The following is a 26,914-nucleotide window of genomic DNA, read 5'->3' as shown; positions in this document are numbered from 1 at the left end:
GAGGGATTTGAAAAAATGCAGGATAAAAAATATCACAGTCTCCTGAGATTTAATCAAATAATTCAGAAGAAAAAACATCTGGACTCTGGCAGAAACCTGCAGAAGTTGTATGTGATCCAAATTTAGCACAGTCTGTTCTAGCTTTTACAATATTGTAAAATGTGGCCATTAATAGATTAGAATGATGTTGGCCCGCAGTTAAATTCCAGTTGAATGAATGTTGTAAAGTTATGTGCTGGCGTCTGCGGAAAAAAAAAGATAACTTCACCTGGCTGTTTAGTAATGATTATATCACAAGACTCAAAGTTTCATGTCTGTTTGCCAAAAAAGGCGAAGACTCGGGTAGTTGCACTTTCTTCAGGACGTCGATAAAATGAATTTAGAGTTGAGGGTTTAGGCCAAACGAGCACTTTAAACTCATCAGAAGGTGTCCGTCTGAAACAGGATATACCAGCAGACGCGGATGGCCCATTACACGAACTGCTGACTGGAAGGAGACTCGTCACTGACTTAACTATTCATAGAGTCTGCCACGTATCCAGCAGATAACTAACTCTATCTGATGAATTAAATAGTTTTCAAATCATTATAAATGTAGGCTGACAAAAAACTTATTGAGGATGCTAATGGGAGTAAAATTAAAAAACAAAAAACAAAAAACAGGCCTGCATTTTGGAATTTTACAATGAATTTACAAAGATGTCCACTGACCTCCTCGATGATTTCCTCCTCCTCCTCCTCCTCATACTCCTCATATTCTTCCACTACTTCCGTCATGTTTGGTACGGTTCTACACACAATGAAATAAAATAAAATTACTATGTACTGGGGCTTAGACGAGACATGATAGGACATCTGCTGCAGGGGTATTTTAGGATGCTTCCCCGGAGCCCTCCCCAAATTCTTCATTAAAAATAATAATAATAACAACAAACAGCAAACACATGCAAAAAAAATGAACTGTGAAACAACAACAAAACACTGATGTTCAATCCATGTTCTTGTCATACCAGCAAAAGATTCCCGCAGTATTTCCTGACAGTAACGAAGTCTCCCTTGCCATCCACTAGGGTCTCAAACTGATAGTCCGACTTTTGTGATTAGCCCCTAAACAGAACAGTAAAATGTGAAACACCTCAACGACAGTGTCAATCAATAATCAGACAGGGGAGAAGGGTAGATTAGCAAGGTGAGACGCTGAGCGTATTATAATAGGCCCCCTGCCTTTGAATGTGTGACGACCACCCCTCCTCCCCGACATGCCACAACACGGCTCAAAGAACTGTGCCTCCTGGCTGAAGGCTGGCGACAGCTGCCCAACAGTGCCCCAGCTATTTGACATGTAAGCCAATGCCACGGCCTGATTGGTTGACTCTGTTTAGCAGATGGAGATGCAATGCCTTCTGAGGCTGCAGGTTAAATATAGGATGACATACTAACTACCTTTTTTAGCACTTGATTGCCCTGTCTTTAAAATAAAATGTGGTTTTCTTTTCTAATAAAAACAGCAAAAGAGCGGTAGAGTTAGAAGAACAACAAAAATAGGCAAGAGGTTGCGAAGGTTTTGGGAAGAAGATGGCCAGGCTGCAGCTGACACTTCTGATACATCCAAACGTGGGGCTGGTCTGATCTTGCTTGGGTCTTCCAGATCAGTTTGGTTACTCCTTCACTGTGCAACGGAGAGTTAGCACTCCTTATTCCTCAGTCAGTATCTCCTGGATGCAGATGGCAGCAGAGGATGGAAACAAAGGATATCCGAGCAGACGGAAAGCCATGCAAGGTGTAGATAGATAGATATTTGCAGGGCATTTTTTTGTTTGTTTCTTTCTTTTAATCCTTTCCTTTGCTTACCAGTTACGATAAAGTTTAATGGTGTCCCAAGCCGCCAAAGCCTCACCAGCTTCCCTCCAGAGAAACGCTGGGCGACAGCACACAGCTGCGGTTTGTACCCAGGTTATCATGTGGCTGACGCAGCCAATCAGGGGCCAGCACTCTCAGGTTTCAAAATCTAAATATACCTAAGTGATCCTTTCAGAAAGGAGCACCTGTTGAGGCTAATGCATCAGCGGTACAGTTATGAGGAAGGCAGCGGGGGCATGAGTGGCGGGTTCTCAAGAAGACAAACTACAACAGACCCACCCAGAGTGAATGACAGTGCAGCGGTTGTGGGAAGTCGACAATTAGCGCGACTGTCTTTTGTTAATTATTAATTCATTAACAGCACGTGACCAGCTTCGGGGGCCCAAGCGTGGCTGCGAGTGTCAGATCTGTTGAGGTCATCTGTCAGCTGACCCTGAGCTGGCTGCGTCCTGTCGAGAAATCAGGTCAATATCAAACGGAGCGACCTGACGGACAAGACGAGGAACAGAATATGAACCACAAGTGAACAGCTACTTAACATTTATTATTATGACTCACCAATGCTAATAGGGTAAGGATGAGCCTGCGGATGAGTAATGATTTGGAAAGAAGACCGAAGACATCAGATAGAAAACATCTACCCTATTGTGCGAGCAGTGTTGTTGATGTGATGTGATGTTCCCGTGCTAATGAAACACTCATCCTACTCCTCACTGTATGGTTGCATGAGTTTCATCATTGTGGACACTTTCCATAGCACTGAAACTGGTATTTTTACTTGAACTTACAACTTTAAATGTTCTTTGAGGATATGAACAAGGTTTGGATGTACTGCATATTTCCGTATGGCTCTGGCGTCTTCTACCTCTAGATGCTACACTATATTCTTACAGTTTTCACATATTATCTCTTCATAATAAAAAAAATTAACCCCAAATATTTCAATTTAACACCTCACAGGACAAACGACAACGAGGCCACTCGGGGTTCATGTGTTTTGAGTGCACATAAAGCTTTTGAATTTTATAAATATACCAAAAATCAATTTCTTGATATTCTAATAACACTGTGCAGCTGAATATACGGTTAAATTTCACTGCATTATACTGTGAACACGCAGAGGACTGAAGACAGAGGATGAAAAGTCTGCACTTGTATCTCTCTGGTATGTCATATCTTTACTCTCGCTCTTTGCGCCAGGAGAAGGGAGCTATCCCGGGGACCGAGACGGACAGCGGCAGCTGAATGTCTCCCCGTCTCCTGAATGTGGTCATGTCCCTTCATTCTGTGATGCACCGGACGACTGCTGCTTGGTCCTCATTAGCAACATCCCTGCAGCCCTGATCTCACCTGATTTGTAAAATTAAAATAAAATAAAATGAAAAACAGTCGTGTTTTAAAAGTTGAGTTCACCTCCTGCTCATGACATCTACAAATGGTTTATGACATCCTTTTAATAGATTTGTCAACAATACAAGACTTTTTCCAGGATGGAAAAGTAACCGTCATGTTTACACAGCCCATAAACTTCATCATCATCATCATCATCAAGAAGTTGATAAGAAGGCAGATGTTGAAGGGTTGACGTTCAGATTCTCATCTTGGATATTTCAGCTTTTGACCCAAATAGAAACGTACACATTGTGTTTGTCGTTGAAATAATGATATTCAAGTTCAACAGAAACACATTCCTAAAGAAAGAAATGAGTAATAGGTGGGGGAAAAACTGTTCAGGCCACGAAAATATTGCATGTTCGACAAATTCAGATGTCATAGGGGAGCTTTTTAATGATTGTCGTAGCCAAAAGAATGAATTCCCAACGGTAAAGACACCCAGGGACGACGGCAACATGATGCTTAGTCACTGGAAAAAGTGACCGATGACCAGTGGGACCAAAAACACAACAGCTGCAAGGGAGACAACCACAACATAAACACTGCCAAGTGTAAATCTTACCCCACTAACGCCAAAGAACACAATAAATCCTTGTGAGGTACAAAGTCCAAAATTAAACCGGTTGATCAGCAATAGGGTGAGCCAGCTCCATCAGGACAGGTTGTTGTTTCACGGCTCATAAGCCTCTATAGATCTATTGCAAACAGGAGATACCTAAGGTGAGGGTTAGGTCAGTGCTAATTTTCTGATTTTGGCAGATGAATTAGGAATCGGGGTTATGCATTGACGTCACTTTGACCCGCGGCCACGCCCACTGAGTGGCAAAAACATGGTGTAATGTATCAGCAAATACAGGCAGACCAGGGAAAATGTGGATTATCAAATCAAATTAAGGACAACTGGACTCAACAATGATCTATACAAACTACCAAATGGTCCACGAACATTGACATATGACCAGAAATCAATTCTTCTGACATTCATATGGACCTGATTTCAACGCTGTGAAATACTATACTTCTGCTAAAGTCTGACCTTTTGGTACTTTATACAACTACAGTACCCCTTTATTTGGAAAAAGTGGATTAGCCTCTGTTCCATTTAAATGTAGCTAAATAAAAGATGCTAACGCTAACAGCTCCACTGAGAAGTATCGTTAGCCTCACGCAGGCCGGACGTTACAAGGATGACGAGGAATTGTCGCAAATATTCCGTTTATTTATCGTTTTATTGTTATTTATTGTTGGAACTGAAATAGTTACTGTCGACTGTAACTTATTATTACCTTACACTGAACGTGTGCCTGGATTCCAGTTGTTTCTTCGTAGTGCATCGATCCATTTACTTCTCTTTTCGCTGGCAGTCGAAAATATCTGTGAAAAAATATATCTGCGTCTGCTTTTCAAATCTGTTGGTACAGTCAATCGAACAGCTCTTCCACATTTTTTAAAAAAATTAATTTTACAATGACTCAAACTAATGCTGCTAATCTCCATGCTCAACTGTCACTTTTTATCCACTCAGTGGCCGTAACCATGGAGACTACCGCTTGCTATGACGTCACAGTCTGGCTTCATGAGGGTTATGATACACAGATTATTTTTTTCAAAATAACTGAGGGACATTACATGTTGATTCGACTGTTTTCACTTTGGAGGCTGTTGACTCGCAGAAATGTTGAACTGTATTGAGTTGTTCAACACATGTTTTAGTCACTGAGCTCTGGGATCAATACGGATAAACAGCATCACAAGCTATAATGTAGCTACAATGCTACAATGTAGCTTGTAGGTGATAATTCAGTTGTATGATCATTTTGGAGGATGTAGCTGCGACATCCTCCAAAATGATCATACAACTGAATTACCACCTTTCTGGCACCGCTTCCACAAAAATAGAACATCCTAACAGCCATTAAGGGGTATTCAGTGCAGGACTATTACATGAAATGCATTTTTTATATATATATATATATATCACTAATGTACATATTTAATTAGCAAGTGAGTGTAGATTACACCTGTACAAACCAAAGGAAAGGGCCTTCTAAACACACATTTGTGGTGATTATAGTGTGTACATTGGTGGAAAATGATGCAAAATGACAGAATGTCAGTTAATTAATTACTATTAATATGTATGAACTTTAATGTGTTGTAGTAATAAGAAAATTAAATGTCTTGTTTGGGTTTGACTTGCCTGCTCCTGACATACTGGTCTCACAAACATGTTTCCAACTGTTAAATATAACAGTGATACATAAATAAATATCAAACCAACTTTGAATAGCTCTGAGAGCTGTAAAAGGCACAATCTGGCCACGTTCCTGGAGAGTTTCCTGTTTTCTCCGGTTCATTAGCAGATGGAATTCATCCAGTAGTCCTGTGAGGCCATGATCTGAAGAGAGTTGGATTGTATAAAAAGATGACAATATTTATTTATATCATGATGATTAATTTAAAGTTACACCTCAGGAAGCAAGTTCCACCGAAAAATAACTTTTTTTCCTTCAAAGAAACCTCCAGCGTACGGGAAATGGACTCTAAAACCAAAAATATGGGGCCAAGAGACGACTCAAAAGTGTGAAGAGTTGAGATAGATGATTAAACTAAACACTTACGCATATGAAGTGTTGCTTAAATTCACAGCAAAAAAAAAGAGAGCTCAGTGTTTGCCATTAAAGTGTTCATAAGGCTGCTGTTGCAAACTGCGACGAAACGATAATCACGAGTCAAAGTATTAGTGTGGTTAACGGGAGGGGGGGGTTGTTTGCTGACTGTGTAAAAAATATAAACTGCCTCACAGCAACATCGTCATGACAACAGATTATCTGTGGTAACGCTGATATACAGTCCTGACTCTTCTGCAGTCACTATGTGCTGCTTACATTTAGGAGCAGGCCTCCTTTTCACTTTCTGAATCCCTCTTCTTTCCTACACTGACTCTACTCCTGCTGCTGCTCATCCTGCAACGAGTTCATGCGACACACATCGCCCCCTACAGGACTAAAGTCATGAAAGAAAATCACACCATTAGTCCCAAAGAACAAAAAGAGCATTCCAGTGAGTGACCTGAAAGAAATACTCAATCATGACACGATGCAATTCACCTGAAACAGATAAAAACACTTTATTTCAGTGATTATTCGTAGGGACTGAAAGGAGGAGGGCGCATTGTGATTCCACCCTCCCTTCTGCATGTTTCAGTCGCCATCACCCATCGTCGCTTTCAACATTCTGCTGCAGGCACCGAGTTAAGAGAGAATACTGGACTGTACACACAGGGGAGGGGAGGGGAGGGGAGGGAAGGGGAGGGGGGGCAATAAAAACCACCACAGCCAGTCCGGCAATACTGCAAGGCCACCGTGGGCTAGACTCACACACAGCTGAAGAATAAGTCCATGTACAGCTCCAAAGTCAGACACGTTGCCGACACGCCGTGTGTTTTGCTGAAGGAAAACCGTGCAGAAATTTAAATAATTTAAGTCTCTTTATTGTCCATCGGCCTTTTTTCCAAAAAAGGTCGTGTTTTTGTTCAGAGGTCTTCTCGTAAAATAAATTATTACAGGAGAACGTCCTGGCAGCGGTCTGCCTTATGTCAGCGTCACAGGAAAGAGGAGAGGGTCGTCCATCGACTGACCTCATCCCCCCATCCTCATCCTCATCCTCTTGTCTGAAGGCAGAAAAATAAAAAAAAAAACAAAAAAAAAAAAAACAACGCAGAAAGGGCGTACTCCTAATCAAAGTCATCAAGGTCATCATCTCACACGCAGCCGCGACATCATCCACTCGAGACCCTGGCACAACCTGGAGGAACAAAAAGCAGATCAGACAAGTCATAGCAACGTTAAGTTTTCTCATATAATGATATCTGAGTAGTAGATGCAGTTCTCACCCCTCCCCAGTGAGGGCGCAGCAGGCCTGGATGTGCCACTGGTGGTCTTTGACAGAGGTAAGCTGGAGGCTCTGGGAGATCTCGGCCACAGACATGCAGCCTTTTACATCCTGCTTGTTGGCAAAGATCAACAGCCCGGCCTTTCTTAAGTCCTGCAAGACAGACAGGAGACATCGGATCGGATGATGTTACTGTTACTACATCTACTACGTCTGGTCTAATCTAACGTGACGTATCTAACCTTATGAACAATAACAAATATTTGGTGATCAGTAATCACATACGCACATGGGATGGCTGTGTGAGGACTCGACGGGGAGAGTGTGGCCGAGCTGGTGTTTCATTAATTTAAATGAAAACAACCTGCTTTGCTTTGCCATGTTGATTTTTTTTTTTTTTTTATTAGCTAATAGCCACCATCTGTTTCTGTCTCATTGATTGAGCCTGAAAAGCGTCATTTGTTTCATCGAATCACTTGATGATGACGACAGCGTCTGAAGGTGGGGTTTACACAGCAAACCTAGATTTTAATTTACAACCTTTTACTACCTTCTTTTACTACCTGTACAATATTTTTTACTACATACACGACGTCGAGCAGTGGCCTTTTTAGGGCAGGCGAGGATTCACAGGATTAACCCAAGAACAATGATGGCTCATCTCTCACCCAAGACTAAAACTTATCCCACTTACTTGAAGGTATTAAGGATTAATGAAGGATATTAAGGATATAAACAAAATGGAATAACTTTAAATTTTCACAAATCAATCAGTGTTTTCTCTGGATTCACAGCCTTGTACTTAATTTTGTTTATTTAACAATCTTTATCAATACATCTTTATCTACCTATCTATCTAGCTATCGATCTTACGATCGCCACTGAACTGATTTTTTTTAATTATTTTATGAATGATGTGTTTGTATTCTCACGGCTGTGTGGACGCTTAAACCATTTTCCTAAATGAACTTAAAACAAAAAGTCAGCATCAATGGGAAAGTTGTAACATACTGAATTGTTGATGAAAAGTTTACTACCTTGTCAACATGCGTTTGTTATCTTTCACTATCTTTCAATGGCCTTAAATTGGGCTCATTTCATTCAATACCCTGTTAAAATTCCACACTGGGGTAGAATCGGCCGCTGATCGGCTGATAAGCTTTCACTGAATGTTTTCCTCAGGCTGTTTAATGGATGAACAGCTAGAATGAAAACTAATGCTGTGTCTGAACTACACTACAGGTCTGGGCCAAAATGGATGGGCGGTGGTGCATTTATCTAAAAATACACACTCAGAAAGATGACCACCGGCAATTAGTGAAATAAACAATATAAATTTAGATGAATGCAAACAATACAGTAGAATTTTGTTTTGCTATTAGTTTTTTTTGGATACTCACTTCGTGTGCTAGCATTCTGTAGAGTTCTTCTTTGGTCACAGAGATCCTTTCTCTGTCTGTGCTGTCGACCACCACAATTACAAACTAGTGAAAGACAACGAGGAGAAATAATTCACAGTTAATTAAAGAACATCTCAACTTCATAAACACTGCAGACACCAAAGAAACTGGACCTAACAGTAACTTCATAGTCATATTTTAAAGTATGCTGTGTTAGAGAAAAAAGAGTAAACTATAGGCAATAGGTACTAAAAATAGTTTTTTGGTGCTTTAGGCTGAAAAATAATACACTATTATCCATATTAATATATTTTGTACAGAGTAGTAATTTTGTAAGTCAAAGCTGCATAACGCGATCAAAATAAAACACAAAGACGAAGGATTTCCTTCCGTGTTTGAAAAAAAGTCAGAGAGAAAAGCCCCTTCTGGTGTTTTTAATAGGTCGATCAAAGTAAAATACAGGTTCACCTCTCCGGCCTTACAAACCACATGGCAGTGGAAATGTCAACACACATGTTTTGCAGCTGTGGGGTTCCACCAGAAGCACATACTGTATGAATGTATGTACACATACAGTTTAAGACAATGTTGTAAATGAAGGACAGACCTGAAGTGTTTGCACTTTCTTTTTATGTTCCACATTAAGCCATATTCTGCAGATGACATACTATTATTTGATCTTTTAAATTCCAACTAAACTACAAAACAGTTTTTTTTCTAGCCTCTTTTCTTCTGCGTTGCAGATCATATTGTTGCACCTCATATTTTGGATGTATCTTGATTTTCGGGATGTAACAATTCGTCTTGAGACAGTTAAAAATCGATACAAATGTGTGACGATTCCAAATAGTTGAAATAAAATATGAAACGCGATGCCCTTTATTAAACAGCAGAGGGCGTAATCTAGTTTTAAGTTCACTTTTATCGACGTCATATTTCACTACGTGTTCATCGACGTACGTCACTGTCAGGTATTCAGACAGGACGAGATATTCTGGCCTTCATTTAAAAAACAAAACAGAAATCATAAATAACATAAATCCCAAACTAGGAACACATGCAAGTCTTAGTTTGTTTATTTGTATTATTCATCTAATTATTTTGATGTGGGATTGTTTTTTGTTGTTAAGATAAAATACACTTTCAGCTGCACTTTTAATAAGAGGACACATGCGTTGTATTGCCCGTTTACGTCACGTTTATGAAATAATTAAAGGAATCTTTTTCAGACAGAGAACATTGATTCGTTAACCCAGTATCAGAAGTCGTATTAAATCATGAGTTGAGCGTATCGTTACATCCCTAACATTAAAGAGCTGATATGTGTCTCAGACCTTCCCACGCTGCACTTTATATCAACTTTTATCAACACCCACCTTTTGTACACACTCTATGGAAATACATCAGTCTCAGCCATTTAACAGTCAAAACATGGCTTAGACAGTTCTACTGTTTTCACTAGACTGACACACAGTTGGCCACTGATACACAATTACCTCTGTGTTTGTGTAGTACGTGTTCCACGATGACCGGAGCGACTCCTGGCCCCCGATGTCCCACATCAGGAAATGAGTGTTGTTGACGACAATCTCCTCCACGTTGCTCCCAATTGTCGGGGAGGTGTGTACCACTTCATTCATTGAGCTATGATAAAAAAAAAATATATATGACTAAATAATGCAACCTTCACAAAATGACCGTATGCAATTCTTATTGTTTACATTTATTGTGAGAAGAGAAAAGAGAAGCTCATTTCAATACTTACAACTGGTAAAGTATTGTGGTCTTGCCAGCATTGTCTAGTCCCACAATAATGACTTTGTGCTCTGGAAGAAAGTAAAGACAAAGACTAACATCAACATGTGGCATAAGAGCTGGTGTCTGTCTGATGCAAGACTCTTATGTAAACTTAAACCAGCTTTGAGAGTCAAACAACAAAGTGGTCTCTGTAGCTTCACACATCTATCATCACCGGGACGTTGCGAGCGGCGTATTTTCGCAGCTTTAGAAGCGTTAGCGGGTGGGTTTTTCAGAAGAAGCGTGCGCCAGCAGCAGCAGCTGTGGAGATGGCAGCTATAGCGTCTCTCTAACAAAACAGACGCTTTACCTGTGAAGAAGACAAACGAGAAGCGACATCTGCGATCGATTGCGTTCTCGCCGCTCACACGCTGAATTGACGAGAAGCGGCGAGAGGTCCTATAGTCAGCACAAGGACGCGATGAAGGTGAAACGTGGCACAGCACCAGAGATCAAAGAAGAAAATAAATAAAAGTGGTGGTTGCTTTTCTATAAATCTTCCGTGACATGTTGCCCAGCTCCATAAGTGGTCAGCAGACTGTTTTTGTTTTTGTAAGACTGTTTTTTAAATCTAATAATTGCCACATTTCACGTGATTAAACAGAGAGACGAGGGTAAATGAGGAAGTGTGATTGGTGGCATGACAGGAGGAGATTTAAACCCAAGCGTTACACCAACACTGTTCTGGTCTTATACATGTGTGTGGCTCATCAGAACTGTCTTTGTGTCTGGTCTATGGAAAAGCCAAGTATCACACAAAGGCATATAAGGTGTTCTGTTGGTGTGAGCATACAGGGCAATGGCTCCAACAGACTTTAGGTGTTGTGCGGACATTGTTCAGTGTTTTTATTTTTATTTATTTTTTCCAGATAGTGAACTTGAAGGCTGTGACACCCCCAGACTGCCAACTGTCGATGTGTGTCCGAGACACTAATTTCTGCACCATGTACCACACAAGAATATTTGCACACAGTCTAAATGTGGCCCTGCGTGTGTGCAGCTCTCACTTCCTGAACCTACGGTGGCTGTGGAGGAAACGAGGATGTTTTTCAGCAGATACATCACAGACCGCGCGCACCTGACATTATATACATCTCACAGTGTCGTACACCGCACTGCAACTGAAAGCAGCTGGGAAAAAAGGAATAAGAAGGTTACGCAGGTGCAAGATATGTTGCTTGGAATCATTCTTGCAAAAACAAAACAAAAAAAATCTTTGAATGCACACGACACAGGGGTGATCATCATATAATTACCAGTATTCTGTGCACACATATGTATGTAAAGAGTATTATTACTATGTTATTATCATTATTATATTGATAGTAAGCGAATTATTCAAACTATTCATCTATTAAGAAGGGTTGGAATAAAATAAGTCTGTACTTCTTCCCACACCTTTTCGGACACATGTAATTTTCAGTTCATATTTACTTTATTGTTATTTTTTATTTTGTGTTGTTTATGTTTATTATGTCCATTCGTGTATGATTATTTTTATCTGCTTTTTAAATGTTCGAAATAAACTAATTAAACTAATATATATATATGTAAACTATACGTCTATTTTGGTCTAATTAAAATGCAATGTTTGTTTTATAAATACATGTAGAAAATTAAACTAATTTACAAATTTGACTGAGTGTGTGAGTTAGATATGCTCAGACTGCACCTGTTGCCCAGTGAGTCGGCTGAAGTGGCCTCTAGTTTTTTCTTTGGTAATAATAGACAAAAGAGGAAGTACATCGTGAGGACGTCACCAAGAACTAAACATGCCTCAAAGCCCGTAACATTAAAACCACCACGAAAACCACACATGGAATCACAAGTTTCCACCTCTTTAAACGAACCTCTGTTCCTCCACACGGGGTTAAATCAATCAGCTGGAGACAGTCGGGGCAAGACTTCCCCAGTCTAGGTCCAGGAGGTGACAATAAAAGCTTTACAGGCTTTAAGAACAGGGACGTGAAATGGAGCAAAGTTCAGAGAAACACTGTTTGATCTGAACGTGATACGTGTACTGAATAGTTCTGCCATTGTTGCCCGGAGTCATTGTCATGCCGCCTAAAACTAAAACCGGATAGTTGAATAGTTGAACTCTGAACCAGATTTAGAGAGGAAGAGCGAATCGAGCATGAATGAACGCTGGAGCACTTTGAATTCTTGACATGACTGATAAGGTGATGTAATTACATGGAGGTTACAGAGTCGGTGTGATTCACTCTGAAGTGACTCATTGATAATTATTTTGCTGATGAAGCCCGTCTACACAGTGTGGTTTCTTTGTGTGCGTGCGGGCACATCCAGTCACAATACCTCCAGTCACCCGGGCTAAACACTGGGCCAATACGTCGGGGACTCGTGTTACGGGACGTTTCACAGCGAAGCGTTTACTGATTCAAGATCACCGGGCGCGCTCAGACTCGGTTTCAGCCACCTGCATTAATATTTAATAATCCGACACGAAGTTAAGCCACGAGACGGCCCGCTGTGTGCGTGGCATAGGCGTGTCTACCCCATTTACAGCGGTGCTCATCGAGCAAGCAATCAACCTTAAACTTTGTACCAGCACCCCTAAAAAATAAGAGTTCAGAATCAGCACAGCAGTAGAAAATACGTGGTTTAAACATAATATTTTAACGAGGGTATAGATTAACTTTCTCAAAGTACAGAGAGTGGATGGAGGGGACTAAGAGTCTGCAGGGTCTGTTCAGTCCAAAAAGAGAATCAAAGGATAGAATGATGTTGTCTCTTAAGCAGCGTTGCCAATCGTTACTATTGACCTTCATATGTCTAAGTTACACTTATTGTTCTCACGTCATCTTTTCATTTAAACGCAGTTTCTTTTCTTTCCTTGAATGAATTCATTTATTTCGGACTTTAAAGAAGTACAGTTAACAGCAGAAAGAAAAAACAACCAAAAATTATTGTCCAAAAAGAAAAAGGTAGAATAAAAACGTACATGTCCCTACCCATCTCTCACCTGTTTATAAAGAAATAAAGACAAAATTCAATTATAACCACATTGTTCGCACCTCTATCCTGACTTTACTTACAAACCACGTATTTAAGACAACTTGTCTTCTTCCATGTATCTCCTGAAGAGCTCTGTTTTGTTGTACGCACACCATGCTTTTTAAAATGAAGTTCTCCTCTTAAATTATAACCTTCCTCCCTGTTTCTAAACCAAATGACAGCTTTGTTGCACACGAGCTTGACATTATTTCACACCTAAAAGTCTGACCCTAGAATCACCCCCCGTCGCATGGAAACTTCATCATTTCCGCCGATGAACTGGTGAAGAGAGCAGACATCAAGACTGGATAACCTGTCAAAATATTCCAGATTTCACATATGAAAACATAAAGTTTGGTTTTCAAATGGAGGAGAAAAAACAATAGAACTTAGAATAACAAACTCATTCTTTCTGCACAATACTTTATACATACAGGCCGACTTCTAAAAACCACTCCTATATCCAATACACGTCCAAATGAGATAATAAAAGATATATAAAATGTTGTAAAAATGAAGAATGCCCCACACCTTTATGAATATGTATGTACCTTAGTCCCTGACTGAACACTTGTATAACTGTACGTCTGTTCATATACCTTTCTAAGAAATGTATTTCTTACATAATTAATAATTCTGTTCAAAACTGCCCTTTTGAACTGCATAATAAAAAAAAAATGTTCAAAGCTGCCTCCTTGGCTTGGGAGAAAGGAGCAGACCACCGGGCCTTCTCTGGCCAACCGAGCCACACTAGCTAGCATTTCATCGCCAGTTTCGTGATATATCTGCCACGACGCCATTCTTACCTTGGTGATTAAAAAGCCTCCATAGCTTCGTGAAAAGTATCCCCATGGCTGAGGGCGAAGGACTCGGATGCCAGCTTGTAAGAATCCGATGTAACCTAGCTAAGACTAGCCGTGGTGGTATGCTGTCCTCCTATTCAACTTCACATAGACACAGCTAGCTAGCTCGCTTTCCGGCTAACTACACCAACGGAGAGCTGTCAAGGCATTTCAGTACGACCGCCATTCTCGCTACGAATTAAAACTCAACTGTGCCTGTCACACGGGGGCATATGTCAAGTAAAACAAAAACCAAAACGATGAGCCGTGCTGCTAGCTGTTTGGTCTCAGCTGAGCTGTTGTGAAGTGCGACGCGCTGTCAGTTTTGCGCATGCGTACACGGAGCGCCTTAGAGCCCACGGTGGAACTACAGCAAACCGATTGAAACTTATTGTTATATTATATTATATTATATTATATTATATTATATTATATTATATTATATTATATTATATTATATTATATTATATTATATACAACTTTGTAATGATACTGAGCAGTGTGGAATTATTACTGTTTCTGTTTTACTGGCTCCAGGTTCAACAATACATGTAAACCTGTGCACGTGATGAATACTACTTTTCATTTTTGGTAGGAAAAACAAGCAATTTTCCATCAAAAAATATTAGGAAGGGTGAAGAAATGAGGGCAAAGGTGAAGTTGGCTGTATTTCAGAGCAAGATGAAAGAGAAAATAAGACAGTGCTGTTCATAGAATAGCATAAGGGCAGTTTATTTCATTACAATTGTAAAATGACAGTGCACACAAACTTCTAATCAATGCATCATTCTCTCACAGGCAGTATTCAGATCTTTTAAATTGTTGCGTATGCTCCACTGTTTTCGAGACAACAACAACAACAAAAGCTACTGTATATGGCAGATAAGAACAGAAGTCTCCTTGTCCATCTTCCTTTTTTTTTTCCAGAATCACTGCAATAATGGCAGCTCTGGCCTATGAACTGAAAAAAAAGGAAAAAAATAAAAAAAGAAACTCAACATGAGATTTTTAATATCTAAAAATTACAAAATACAAAGATGTGTCATTAAAAGATGATGATATATTAATCCCGTTTTATCTGGCAGCATATATAGAAATTCAAATTGCAGTTATCTGCAGTAATTTCCATGAAAGTGGCATGTAAAGGACAAATGCAGCAGTCCTCATCAGTCAAGTCAAAGAGGGGTGTGTTAAATTGCTACTCAATTAACATGTTTATTCTATGAAACCTTTAATAATAAAGGGAAGTTAAAAATTAATATATGCATGTGAATATATGAAATAAATTAAATAGATGGAATGTAATATAATGCAGTGAAGTTAAAATAAATTAAACTCTAAATCCTTTAAATATTTTGTCTGTATTTACACATGGAAGCCCTCAATATAAGCCACTTACTAAAATCCAATCAATTCCAAATGCTGCTAAACACATGACGGATGAGTGCAGTTAATAAATGCACAGTTTGTGAAGAACTGTTCCAGTGACTTTAGTAGCTTTCTCACGACTGCTAAATCATAAAATCTCCCCAACAACTTAACACAACGCTCAGAATCAAAATCCCATCAGATGGGTAAGAACATAAACGCTACACTTCTAGGTCTAAATGACCTCTCGTTCCTGAGGTTTGGAGCTCTGAAATATATTAGTATCTGCATGACTTTTATGTTTTTGTCGAGACTAATAACAAAAGTGGTAGTTGGAGGAAAAAGAAAAAAAAAAAGAAAAAGAAAATGGGGGCACATGAAGCTACCGCATGAACATGTCACTTCAAGAACAAATTTGTAACGTTTGGGAACAAGCTTTCACTGGGTTTATTACACTCACATCGAGGACGGTGCCACACAAACTTGAGGAGCATTACAGATGCTTTATACTCTGCTTCTACGAGCTCCTGGACGCGTGCAAACAAGTTCTGTGCTGATCATCACTGCTAGATTCTGTCTGGCCCTGGCTTGAGTCAGGCCTGTAATTACAGTCCTACCTGCATGCTACAGTAACAGCTGAGATAGTGGGAAGAGTCCAGAAGAGCCTACGTCCCACACTTTCCTTCCCTTTAAAACATAATAATGCTTCTGCTCTTGTGCTACTTTCATATTCAGTCCCTTGTTCACATCTAAGCATCTTTTTTTTTTTGTTGTTATTTCAAATGCCAATTTGGCAGAAGAGGAGACCAAAGGGGGTATGAGGTACTACACAGAAATAAGAGGTTGTTACAGTCCACATGAGTGTAGTAGTTTCATTGTGTCACGACAGAGCCGCCTCAGCTCTTGTGTTCATGGTGGTTGTGTTAAAGAAAGGCAGGCCTACATCTCGTTAACAGCAGGCCACAGCTCAAAGCCGGTGCCTGGAGTCCTGGTTATAGCCTCCCGGGGATCCTCGGTTACGGTGAGGCTTGTAAGAGTCCTGGTAGGGGTCCTGGTAATCCTCCTCCACCAGGGGAGAGTGGTCCCGGCTGTGCTGTGAGCCCGAGGACATGCGGTTGCGGTTCTTCCGCGCCCGTTCGTTGTGGTAGTTCTCGTCGGCGGGCATCAGGCTGCGGCGTTCGACGGGTGAAAGGTCGGTCGTGTGGTTGCTGTTTCGGTTTCTTTGGGCCTGTTTGAGAGAGGATATACAGATCATATATAGCATTCGTTTAGTTTAGTTTATCTGGATCCCCATTAGCTATTACCTTAGGCAACAGCTATTCTTCCTGAGGTCCACACAAAATAAAAATACATAAAATAAAATCCCAAAATCAATACATGCTTTAAAAGCCAGTCTTATGTAACACAGTTGTGAAATAACAGTTTATACCATACTGAATAATCTGCCCAAATAAACCAACTATTTACCAACTATAATTCAATATATTTTGAATTGCATATAAGATGGAATATAATATTTTAGACAGTTTAGAGTAAGGTGCTTTGGTAAATGGTGAAACAAGCACAGAAAACTAAAGTTTCCAGATGCGTCTTCTCTTAACACAAATGCATTAGTTGACTGAGCACAACAGATGCATCCAGCTGACTCCCCTTTAAAATTAAATCATATCCAGCAGCACCTTAAGCTCAGAATTGGCAAAAATCAGTGTGACCCTGGCATACCCATTTGCAGTCTGATGAAAAGTGGTCTGTAAGGAAAACTTGCAACCAAAAAGCCACTTGTTTGATTTCAGGCACTCTGGTGTCATGAGTCAGTCAGAGTTTGAAGTATCCAGCTTTAGCAGAAATCCATAAAGCATTATTTTTTTTTCCAAAGAGCTGCAGACAGCAGTGAAGAATGGAGGATGTATGCTGAAGGATTAGGGTTTCATAACTTCAAAATAATTTGTGTTTTTTGTCGGAAATTGTTGCCTCGTCCACGCTGAGTAGAACAAAAAGATTTTTATCTACCACGCAGTGCCAACAAGACCAGACATGAATTCTGAGAATTCTACATTCTGAGAATACATGAAGCGAGAGTTGACAATGAAACTTGAACTCTCAGAAGACAGGTTCTCTCAGATACTCAGAAAACATTCTCCTGATACTTCCTGGAGAAAGAACTGTACCTAGATGGTTGGTGGTGCTGCTTCTTCTCCTCACAGCACTGCATATGAAATAATTTACTAATTTAACTCAAATAGATGTTAAATGCGGTTGTAAAATCGGTTGTAAAATCTCTATGGTTTTATCGTTGACAGCAGAACACAAGTTCATCAATAAGGAAACCAAGCTTTTTCAACAACATTTTGTGACTGTAATGCAGTGGTTAGTCAATCTAAAGAGTATCGCTTTCACTTTGCGGCTACACAACCTCTCATACTTTGTTCACACTGTAGAACCACGACTTGGCAATGGCCAAGTGTGTTGTAACATTATGTCGTTAGTCTGCGTAAAAATGAACAGGTTTGGCTGATGTGTCGCTGCATGTTCCCCCGTCACGCTGAAGTCTGGGGTTTGTTTCCACAAACGTCCTGTCCCTCTTTAACTTGTACAAACCTACAAACTCTTTCTCAATGTAAATACTTCTGTATGTGCAGCATATTAAATTTGTCTTGTTGACACAGACATCTACATCTTTAACTTGCAAATGAAACCATCTGTATAGACCCCCTTTTGTTCATTTTTCTTCTTCTTATCCATCATAACCACCTTTATTTAACCGTTCACCAATCCACCGGGTCGTATGTAGGACGGCAGTGGCTTTTTGAACCATTCAGAGCTCTTTTGGTCTCCATTGGTCCGTGGTGTAATTGCAAGAGGTCGGCGAGAATAAAATATCATTTAAAAAAGATCATGACATTTATAGAAATAAGATTATTTTACTATTACTATTTACTATTTACTATACTATTATTATTTTACTCAAATGAGACTGAGACCTTTACTTAAACTACACAGAGCTACTGTTGTAGCTTGTTGTGAAACAAGGTATTGTGGGATATTCATTAACTTGCATGTTTAGGTTAGCACTTAAAATGAAGCTAAGCTAATTTTTTTGACCATTGACTAAGAGCGATTCTATTTTGTGATAGCAACTTCCGAGTCTTGGCTTCTCTTCCTCATTCGTGTCTGTCCTAAATAGGTGTTCTCTTGCAAAAAGGCTGGAATGAAAAGAGGTTAAATGCCCTGAGTGCAATTATTCCTTGCATGTGTGTGCACACTTGGCCAAATGAAGCTGATTCTGAAAAATGTCAAGTCAGCTCATCCTGCGGCGACAACTGCATTTAGTCTGCCATTAAAAATGACTTTTAGCCTAGTATTAACTAAGTGTAAAAGGAATGTTTTCATCTGAAGATACTGTGCAGTGTAGCTACATTACACACACCCATAAATCATCAGGGAGTTGAAACTTTTTAACGAACCAAAGGAAAGTAATGCGAGGCGATGTTTTTCTTCAGCCTAACAAGTTCACCTGAATGGCGGCCGGATACGGAGAGAGAGCCGTGGAGCCCAGATTGCGTCCCAGCAGGGGGTTGAGTGGCGTGCTAAGTGAGGTGTGTGTAGCACGCCAGTACGCCTCCAGGTACTCTGCCAGGTGTTCGCACGCATCCTCCAGCTGGTTCTCGTCCAAAACAATATCAAACATCTCCTGAGGACGGAGAGGTAGAGGAGACAGTGTAGCGGCTGCTGCGTATGGATTTCTTTTTAAAGTTTTTTTTTTAGTTTACTCACCGAAGGACACTGTGATAGTTTTTCGGCCGCAACAAGCTGCACGTTTAAGTGTTTGCTTTGAGATTTCCCTCTTGATTTGATGAGCCTCTGCAGGACCTGTGGGAAGCACATGGGAAATATCTCCAAATATGGAACAAACTCAGACTACAAAGACCTACTGGGCTGTAACCGGGCCACCGTATTAGCTCGACTGGCTCTTTATCACCATTTCCTGCCCTTTGAAATTTTATAAAGGTCCTCCCAACATTAAATCTGCCACATGCGAGTTTGTGAGACGAGAAACATTTCCAGAAAGTTTGAGCAACGCAAGTAATAACACGCCTGTCACTGCTCCAGTAACTCCTAACTCGGTGTAACAGCCATTTCAGACTCACTGCCTGGACGGGTTTGCTCATATTTCGCTTTGAAATGTAAATAGAAAGGAAATTAAACTAAGACTCACATATGAAGAATGTTAAACCAAAAGAATCCAGCTTTAAGATGATAAACACCAAACAGGCGTAACATTATGACCACCCTCCTAATATCGTGTAGGTCTCCCTTGTCCCTCAAAAGCAGATGTGACTCATCAGAGAATAGACATGGGCCTTCTGAGCGTGTCCTGGGGTGTCTGGTAACAGGATGTTGTTAGCTGGGGGGGTGCTATGGGTTGAGGGGAGGGGCCTCTCTTGGTGGATCCTCCCACAGATACTTGTGAATTTGGAGGTCAGATCAACACCTTTTGCCTGTTCTCCGTGTTTTTTGAGTTATTCCTTAACTGTATTTGTGTGTCTGTGCCAGGCTGCATCCTGCTGGGGACGTCTGCTGCCATTGAGGAGTGTCATTGCTATGGAGTGGCGGTGTCTGGTCCAGCCTAGGTGGGTGCCACATGTCGAAAGACCCTTTCACATCTGGCTGAAAAACCGGCGACCCGTGTTTTTCATCCAACCCGGCAATCGACCCGGGATTTTATCGGCTCAGCTCAGCTTCGATGTGAACAGGAATGCTACTTTACACGATGATGTTGATATATCTGCCTGTCACATTCTGATTTTGTCTCTGGATGGCCTTCAGATTGTATCATTGTAGAAGCTCCAGGGCTGCGAGCAGCTCAAAAACAGAGCAAAGTTTTGGTGTACTCCCATAAGAGGCCAGTCTCTGAAAAACAGAGATGTTTGTCTATTTTCTCAGTGAAACAAATCAAATGTGACGTTAAATGATCGTTAATGGAAGCGCGTAGGTGAATTAGCCCTACGTCATGTTTCTGAAATTGCACCATTACAGCTTGTACAGCGATACCCCACACGATCATGGCAGCGTACTGGCAAGACTGTAAAGTCCGTGAGTGATTTATTCAAATATCAGCAGCCTTTTGAAAGAGCAGGGCTTTGACTGGTCCATTCTTCAGGTCATCAACAAACTGAAAGCGCCTAAAAAATACACCAAGCTGTCCATTGTTTATCTCATAGTGTACTTAAATGTGTAACCCAGTATTTTCGATGTGAAAAAGGTACAAGTAAAAGATCCAAAAGTTTCCCAGCAGAACACTGAATTGTCACAACATGGTCAACGTTATTTACTTCTCCTTCAGTGGTCATAATGTTGCGGCTGATCGGTTTACAGTATCCGGCCGGATGCCTGGATACTGAATGTCTGTCAATCTTACCTTAGGCGAGGACACTTTTACATGGACGATGATGGGAGCTAACGAGGTCTTGATAAGCTGTGCCGGGTGGTTAATGGTATCTGCATCCAAAACCACCAGCTGTAGAGACCTGGCCAGCTCAAAGATCCTTTCTATTTCACTCTGGACCTCGGCTACAGAAAAAAAAAGAAAAAGAAATGCAATAGCAATGAACAAGAAGGAGAAGACAGAAGGTAGTTTTCTCAACACCAACACGACATGCACATCATTGAGTGAGGCAGTTCCTGTAGCTTTACCAAGGCTGGAGCGGGTGTTGGATCTCTCAATGATGGCCCTCTTACTGGGGTTGTTTAGTACTGACCTCTTGGCCAATGATATGTCGGCCGTTACCCTCGTGATGGATATCCTGAAACGAAACATACGCGTCACACAGAGCACGCTGGCAGCGGGACAATGTTCCGCCGATGATTCACTGCTCACCTCCCATCAAATCTGTGCTTCAGGAAGTCAAACAGCGCTTTCTGCATCATATCTGTCACCTACAGAGATCAGTCGGGGAGAAGATTAAAGACGTTTAAAGCCTGTAACAGAGCAGCGAATAAGCTGGACTCTTATTATTCACTCTGAAGCCGTTTGCAGAGCCAGGACTGTGCATTACACACTCGATTGAGCGACTGCCTACAATGAGCATTTTGTTTTCCCCTCCTGCTCCTGGCTTTCAAATGTGGGCCACATTAAAATAAAGCGATTAAGAACTACAGTGAGTGTGGCAAAAAAAGAGGGACGCACAGGCGATCACGGAGCGCAGCCTCAGATATGGCTCTGAGGCCTCGAATCGAGTGAGAAACTCAAGATGTGAAAGTCACATTCGTTAAAGACGCGGCTGTAGGAACAGTTTGGGGCGTTTGACTCAAGGCGGCGTACACGTGAATCAGAACAGGCCAAGCGTTGCGGTCGGCTGCACCGCCTGTCACTCTGATTTGTTCGAACGAGCTCGACACTGATGGAGGGGTGTCAGGGGCCTCGTGTCCGTTGTGCTCAAACACAAATCAGCTGCCAGATGAAAAATAGTCCCATGAGTGAAAAAGTCTAAGCAATTTTTTGAGGGGGGGGGGGGGGGGAATATGCCTGTTCTTTTGCTTTAGTACCATGTTTTAAAGTGCATCTTTTCATGTTATTAATTATTTGGGGTTTTTCTCCTTCAACTTACTCAATAAGAATATGGTCCTTCCAACGAGCCACACTTTACAGGAGCTCGACGCAGCCCACGTGACTCTTACTCATCGACATGTGAATAATAAAAGTAACTACATCCTCGCTCTGTCACCAGCAGAAAGAATAATAATAAGAAAAAAAATAAATAAATCTGACTCATCAGAGAGACGGCGAGAGATGGATGTGACGTAAATCTCTGAAAGTGACTCATCTCATTCAAAAAAATAAAAAATAAAAAAAAACCTTTAGTGTATTATTCCATGTTTCAAAACCCGTGCTCCACTTTCTCAGACGCAGTTTACCCAGAAGGTTGTTACCACGGCAACGGCGGAATGGGAGGCGAGGGCTGCGATTCCATGACAACTGACTCCAGCGCTCCCACCTCCCCATCCACCGCCCCCTCCTTTTTATTGTTCGCGCCGTGGCACCGATAATATAAATCAATGAGCAGCTTTGATTTTAACGTTAAGAACGAGATAAGCCATGAGGAGGTTCTTCAGCGCAAACTGTTCTTGTCGTACTGTACTGAAACAAAAGCTTAGTTTCAGCCGTGTCCTGACCAGGCCATAGTTTCCATGGGCTTCCATGAGCCATGTTCCTTGTCTATTTAATACTTATTTTACTTTTTATTACGATTTTTCCTTGAAAAAGAGGTGTGACCTTTGCCGTTAATTTTCTTATCGTGTTTTTGCCTCTTGAAGAGAGTTTTTGTCAGGAAAAAAAAACAAAACATCCGTCGCTCAAATGAGTCAAATGTCACAAAAGGCCCATGATGTGGTGAATTACTTTTAATTTTAGAAATAAAAAAACAATAGAAAAGCAAAAACTCTTTGCATCATATGTTGTAGTAACACACAAAAAAAAATTTCTTTATAAATGCACAACCTAGAATGTTCAGTTTATTATCGGCTAAAGATCATATGAAGGGAAAAGGCTGCGTCAGCGTCCTACCTCGTAACCTTTCAGGGACGGTCCCACCAGGACCACCGGCCTCATGGAGGGAACCACGTCGTACGGAGGGACGTGCTCGGCCTGGCAGGGCGGGAACATAGTGACAATCAACCTCAATAATTAAACGCGCTCTATAGAGAGGAGATACGAGACACTTGGGAGTATTTGGACGTGCAATAAGTCTGCTTGTCCCTGATTGCCAGACCATTCTTCCACCTGACCACCACTAAGTAAACGGCAGCATTAAGATAACGAGTCTATAAGCTGTGATTGTTCTGAACTCGCTCTAAAAATTCAAAGTGCAACGATGCCATGCCTATAATATTCATTGTAGCACTATCCAGCCTAATCATTGTAAGTGCATCTGCCAAATAAATGGCAGGAGATTGAGTTTTAATAAGAGATAAAGCCTGGTCCTGGTCTGAGGTGAAGCCGGGGACATAATCAACCTCGTGCAGCGGAGCAGAATGGGACTCAGATGCACAAACCAATTAATTCAAAATGAAGGAATGACTTCATGCGCGCCTCGTTACCTCAGATTAGAAAGCGCTGGATTAGTTTAATGGTAGTTTAAGTCTTTAAATGGAAACATTGGTCTAAAGTCAAGGTACAGATGGATCCATATATGTTTGGAAACTGGCACATTTTTTGTTATTTTAGCTTTTTATCAAAACATACTGAAGTATCAGCTGGAAATTAAGAAGAAGTCAATAAAAAACTTACAGTGTAGATTTTAATTTGATGTTTTCAAAGGTTCCCTCAATTTGGGATCTGCTATTCGATATAACTACAATCCAAATATGTTTTGTTTTTCCAAACAAATATAGAGAAATCCACTTTTATCAATCTGTTTAATTATAATCTAAGATTTTATCAGTGCTTTAAAAATGTTAAATCATTTTTAAATTCTTTCCTTTTTCATTTTAATATTTTTTTCATTTTCTACCCTAAGGAATGACCCATAAGGGATTTGTAGTTATTTAGTCAAAGGTTTAGTGTTGTTGTTTTTTGTCTTTTATGCATTTTGTTTTTTCTCCTATTTTTTTCTTTTTTCTTTATTTGTCATTTGCATTTTTTTCATTAATAAAACGTAAAAAAGATTACAGCACAAAATTGTTACCTTTTTAAACAATTACATTTTTGTAGTAAACTGTAGTTTGCGATTTTCTTTCAAACTGTTGAACTTTGATTTGAGTATTTAAATGTAATTCAAAGTTCTGGACAATTTAGTACTTCTCCAAGTAGAAGAAGAAGAAGAAGAAGAAGAAGAAGAAGAAGAAGAAGAATTAGCAGCACTCACCACTTTCTGCTTCTGCTTTCCTGAAAAAGATATAAAAGAACAGATGAGCAAGTGGACATGACAATTATATCACTGTAAAACACAAGTTTAATAATAATAAAGATCTATATATTTGTGCCACTTACCTGCAGAGTTTGGGTTGGGCTTGAATGTGCCTGAAACCATTTCTCCCAGACTGGAGGAGGAGTTCCCGCTGGACTTACTGCTGAATTGATAGCGGTGAAGAGAAAGAGGAAAGTGTTAATGGGGTTTCCAGCAGGTTATCATCATCTGTCAGGCTCCACTGAGGAAGAAACCATGTTCATGTTCAAAAATAGCATCCAAAGACAGAATTAAAGACTTTAATAGTACTTCTTGCAAAGGTGGTGCCATGTTCATTGTTATTTAACAGTAAGCACATGCTGATTTCGTTCTGTTTTTTGGCAGGTTGAGGGTGTCATGCTTTGGATTTTGAATGTTTTCTGACGCCTCGTTTGTTTTTTCTTCAGCTGGTTTCCGTTCCACTCGCTGTTTTTCTTCCTTGTTTTCTTTTGTCTTGCTTTAATTTTTTTTTGTTTTTTTTAGATTCCACCTGTTTTTGGTTTCCTTGCCTTAAAACTGCAGCTCATTTTGTTTCCAGATTTAGTTACTTACTTACTTTTTTTACTTAATGTGTAAGGTTATTAACATGTTAGGTTTCAAAGATTTTAAACTGTAGGTGTGAGTGTGACCAGTTTATGTAAAACTTTTAAAAAGAAGTTTTCACTTTGGGGAAAAGCAAATAATTGAGTTGAAAAATGAAAAACTTCCCAGTAAATCTAAGTTGTATTAACGTAAACTGTTGATTACAAATCAGTCAAATTAACAAGTTATTAACTGAGTCAGATCAGCTGACTGGTTCACTAACTTGTAAACTTAGGTTGAAAAAAATGAATTAAATTAAATTAAAATACCAATTGAAGTATTTTTTTTCAGTGTAGTTTATGGGTCAAGTGGTAATTCCTACACTTTTCCTGTTTAATGACTGTAGTCATATTTATGACTGTAATTTGAATACATTTCAATTATGTGTATTACTGAGGCTACAAAATAGTTTTATAGTCTGTTTTATTGTGTTTGGTGTGTGTGTGTGTGTGTGTGTGTGTGTGTGTGTGTGTGTGTGTGTGTGTGTGTGTATGAAGGCTTGTTCAGGTGTATAAGAAAGCCTCTAATTCCTTGATTTGTTTCCCTTTAAGCTCTTAAGCTAAAACTAAAATGAACACGAAACTGAGCAAAGTTACTCTTGTTTTATCTGTCACCATTATAACAGAAAAAAAGATGACAGCACCCATTAGTCATCCTGGCGTCCAAAATAAATAAATAAATAAATAAATGGGCCCATCTGATGGAAAATTCTGCGATGGCCACGGTCCAGACACACCTCTGAGAGGCTGGACCGCGCGGCGCAGCTTGGCTCTCATCCACCTGACTTCCTGCTTATCTGCCAGCCTCCACTCATCCCTAAAGTGTCTCTTCTCCTCAACACAAACGCTCCGTCTCCCCTCATCCCTCTTGATCCACGTGCCCTTTCTCTGCCGATATCTGCGGCTGATTTCCTCCGCTCACCCGTGGAAGCGTCCTCTCTTTTGCTCCTGCTGCAGTCGGATGTTCTCCAGCTTCAGGGGGCTCGGGATGAAGCCGATGTCGCAGCCCTCCTTCACCAGGCGGCCGATCCACCAGTCGTTATTGTACTTCTGTGTGATTAAACCGACGACAAAACAAGACAATTAGGGAAGTATTCTTTCAGAAAAGAGGACAAGAACATGACGTGTAACTGAGTGTGTTTATCAGTTTATTAATACGTCGAACCGTTTCCACGGGGATCGTGTCTAATGTCTGGGTCCAAAAATACACCTGCAAACGTACAATGTAATAACAACTGTCTCCTGAAGTGTGCAGACTGTGCAACTACGTGCGGCTAAAATCAATTTCTTTTCCAAAGAATAAACGGAGGGATTCTAATCAGGGCAAAAATAAAACAACACCCCACATAAATATCACCCTGACTCAAAGCTCAGAGCTATTTCTGAGTTTATTACTTCCCTTATTAGTGTGAAACTAAGAACAGGATAAGATGACTAAGCGCCAGATGGGGGGATGGGGTTGTGTATGGATTTTTGTGGTGAGACTGTGTTGAAATATATCCGTCCTTTCATGACATACTACTGTTGTAGATTATTTCAAATAAAAAGAAAGTATGAAAAAAATATATAGACCTCAAAATGAGATTATATTCTGAGTCTCTTAATTCATGTGATTTCTAACATTTCTATTATATATGATCTATTAGTAGTTAGAAGTACATAAAAAAAAAAAATAGGCGAAGAACCATATATGGTAACTTCAGCTTTAAATTGTGTCCATGTTCCTCTCAGGGAGGTTTCGAACATTGGTCTTCAACAGGGGGTCCGCGACCCCTAGGGGGTCCCGTAGGTACTGCAGGGGGGTCGCAAAATCTTAG

At 40.4% G+C, this 26,914-nt stretch overlaps 3 protein-coding genes across 9 annotated transcripts in view; all 3 read right to left on the bottom strand.

The window, feature by feature from the left end:
* neb (nebulin) overlaps positions 1-1,946 on the bottom strand; it is a 61,894-nt gene extending 59,948 nt beyond the window's left edge. For all 5 annotated transcript variants that reach the window (XM_047601527.1, XM_047601528.1, XM_047601530.1 and 2 more), the window contains exons 1-3: positions 1,852-1,946; positions 1,011-1,107; positions 712-790 (exon numbers count right to left, since the gene is read on the bottom strand). In XM_047601527.1, the coding sequence (XP_047457483.1) occupies positions 712-777 (66 nt within the window). In that variant the 5' untranslated portion in view covers positions 778-790; positions 1,011-1,107; positions 1,852-1,946. The remainder of the gene's footprint in view (positions 1-711; positions 791-1,010; positions 1,108-1,851) is intronic.
* Positions 1,947-6,360: 4,414 nt separating this feature from the next.
* arl5a (ADP-ribosylation factor-like 5A) lies at positions 6,361-14,526 on the bottom strand. Its single transcript, XM_047601985.1, has 6 exons — positions 14,168-14,526; positions 10,315-10,375; positions 10,046-10,193; positions 8,550-8,633; positions 7,151-7,302; positions 6,361-7,062 (listed from the first exon to the last, which is right to left on the bottom strand). The coding sequence occupies exons 1-6, from the start codon at positions 14,211-14,213 to the stop codon at positions 7,014-7,016; spliced, it is 540 nt and encodes a 179-aa protein (XP_047457941.1). The 5' UTR covers positions 14,214-14,526; the 3' UTR covers positions 6,361-7,013.
* A 388-nt stretch (positions 14,527-14,914) lies between these two features.
* Positions 14,915-26,914, bottom strand: part of cacnb4a (calcium channel, voltage-dependent, beta 4a subunit) — a 39,318-nt gene continuing 27,318 nt past the window's right edge. For 2 of the 3 annotated variants that reach the window (XM_047601439.1, XM_047601441.1), the window contains 10 exons: positions 26,020-26,147; positions 24,561-24,640; positions 24,436-24,455; positions 23,136-23,216; positions 21,450-21,508; positions 21,266-21,375; positions 20,991-21,142; positions 19,346-19,441; positions 19,086-19,262; positions 14,915-16,799 (listed from right to left, as the gene is read on the bottom strand). In XM_047601439.1, the coding sequence (XP_047457395.1) occupies positions 16,539-16,799; positions 19,086-19,262; positions 19,346-19,441; positions 20,991-21,142; positions 21,266-21,375; positions 21,450-21,508; positions 23,136-23,216; positions 24,436-24,455; positions 24,561-24,640; positions 26,020-26,147 (1,164 nt within the window). In that variant the 3' untranslated portion in view covers positions 14,915-16,538. The remainder of the gene's footprint in view (positions 16,800-19,085; positions 19,263-19,345; positions 19,442-20,990; positions 21,143-21,265; positions 21,376-21,449; positions 21,509-23,135; positions 23,217-24,435; positions 24,456-24,560; positions 24,641-26,019; positions 26,148-26,914) is intronic. The other variant, XM_047601440.1, reaches the window with a different exon arrangement.

The sequence above is a fragment of the Mugil cephalus genome, chromosome 12 (genome assembly GCF_022458985.1).
Source record: "Mugil cephalus isolate CIBA_MC_2020 chromosome 12, CIBA_Mcephalus_1.1, whole genome shotgun sequence".
NCBI lineage: Eukaryota > Metazoa > Chordata > Actinopteri > Mugiliformes > Mugilidae > Mugil > Mugil cephalus.
The sequence above is the reverse complement of the archived record's forward strand: the minus strand, read 5'-3'. Positions and strand labels throughout refer to the sequence as shown.

Coding starts and splice junctions, on each gene's coding strand:
- arl5a (XM_047601985.1), bottom strand. CDS start 14,213: ATGGGGATACTTTTCACGAAGCTATGGAGGCTTTTTAATCACCAAG. Junction 10,376..14,167: donor GAGGCTTTTTAATCACCAAG/GTAAGAATGGCG, acceptor ACTTTCTTCCAG/AGCACAAAGTCATTATTGTG. Junction 7,303..8,549: donor ACAGAATGCTAGCACACGAA/GTGAGTATCCAA, acceptor TCTGTCTTGCAG/GACTTAAGAAAGGCCGGGCT.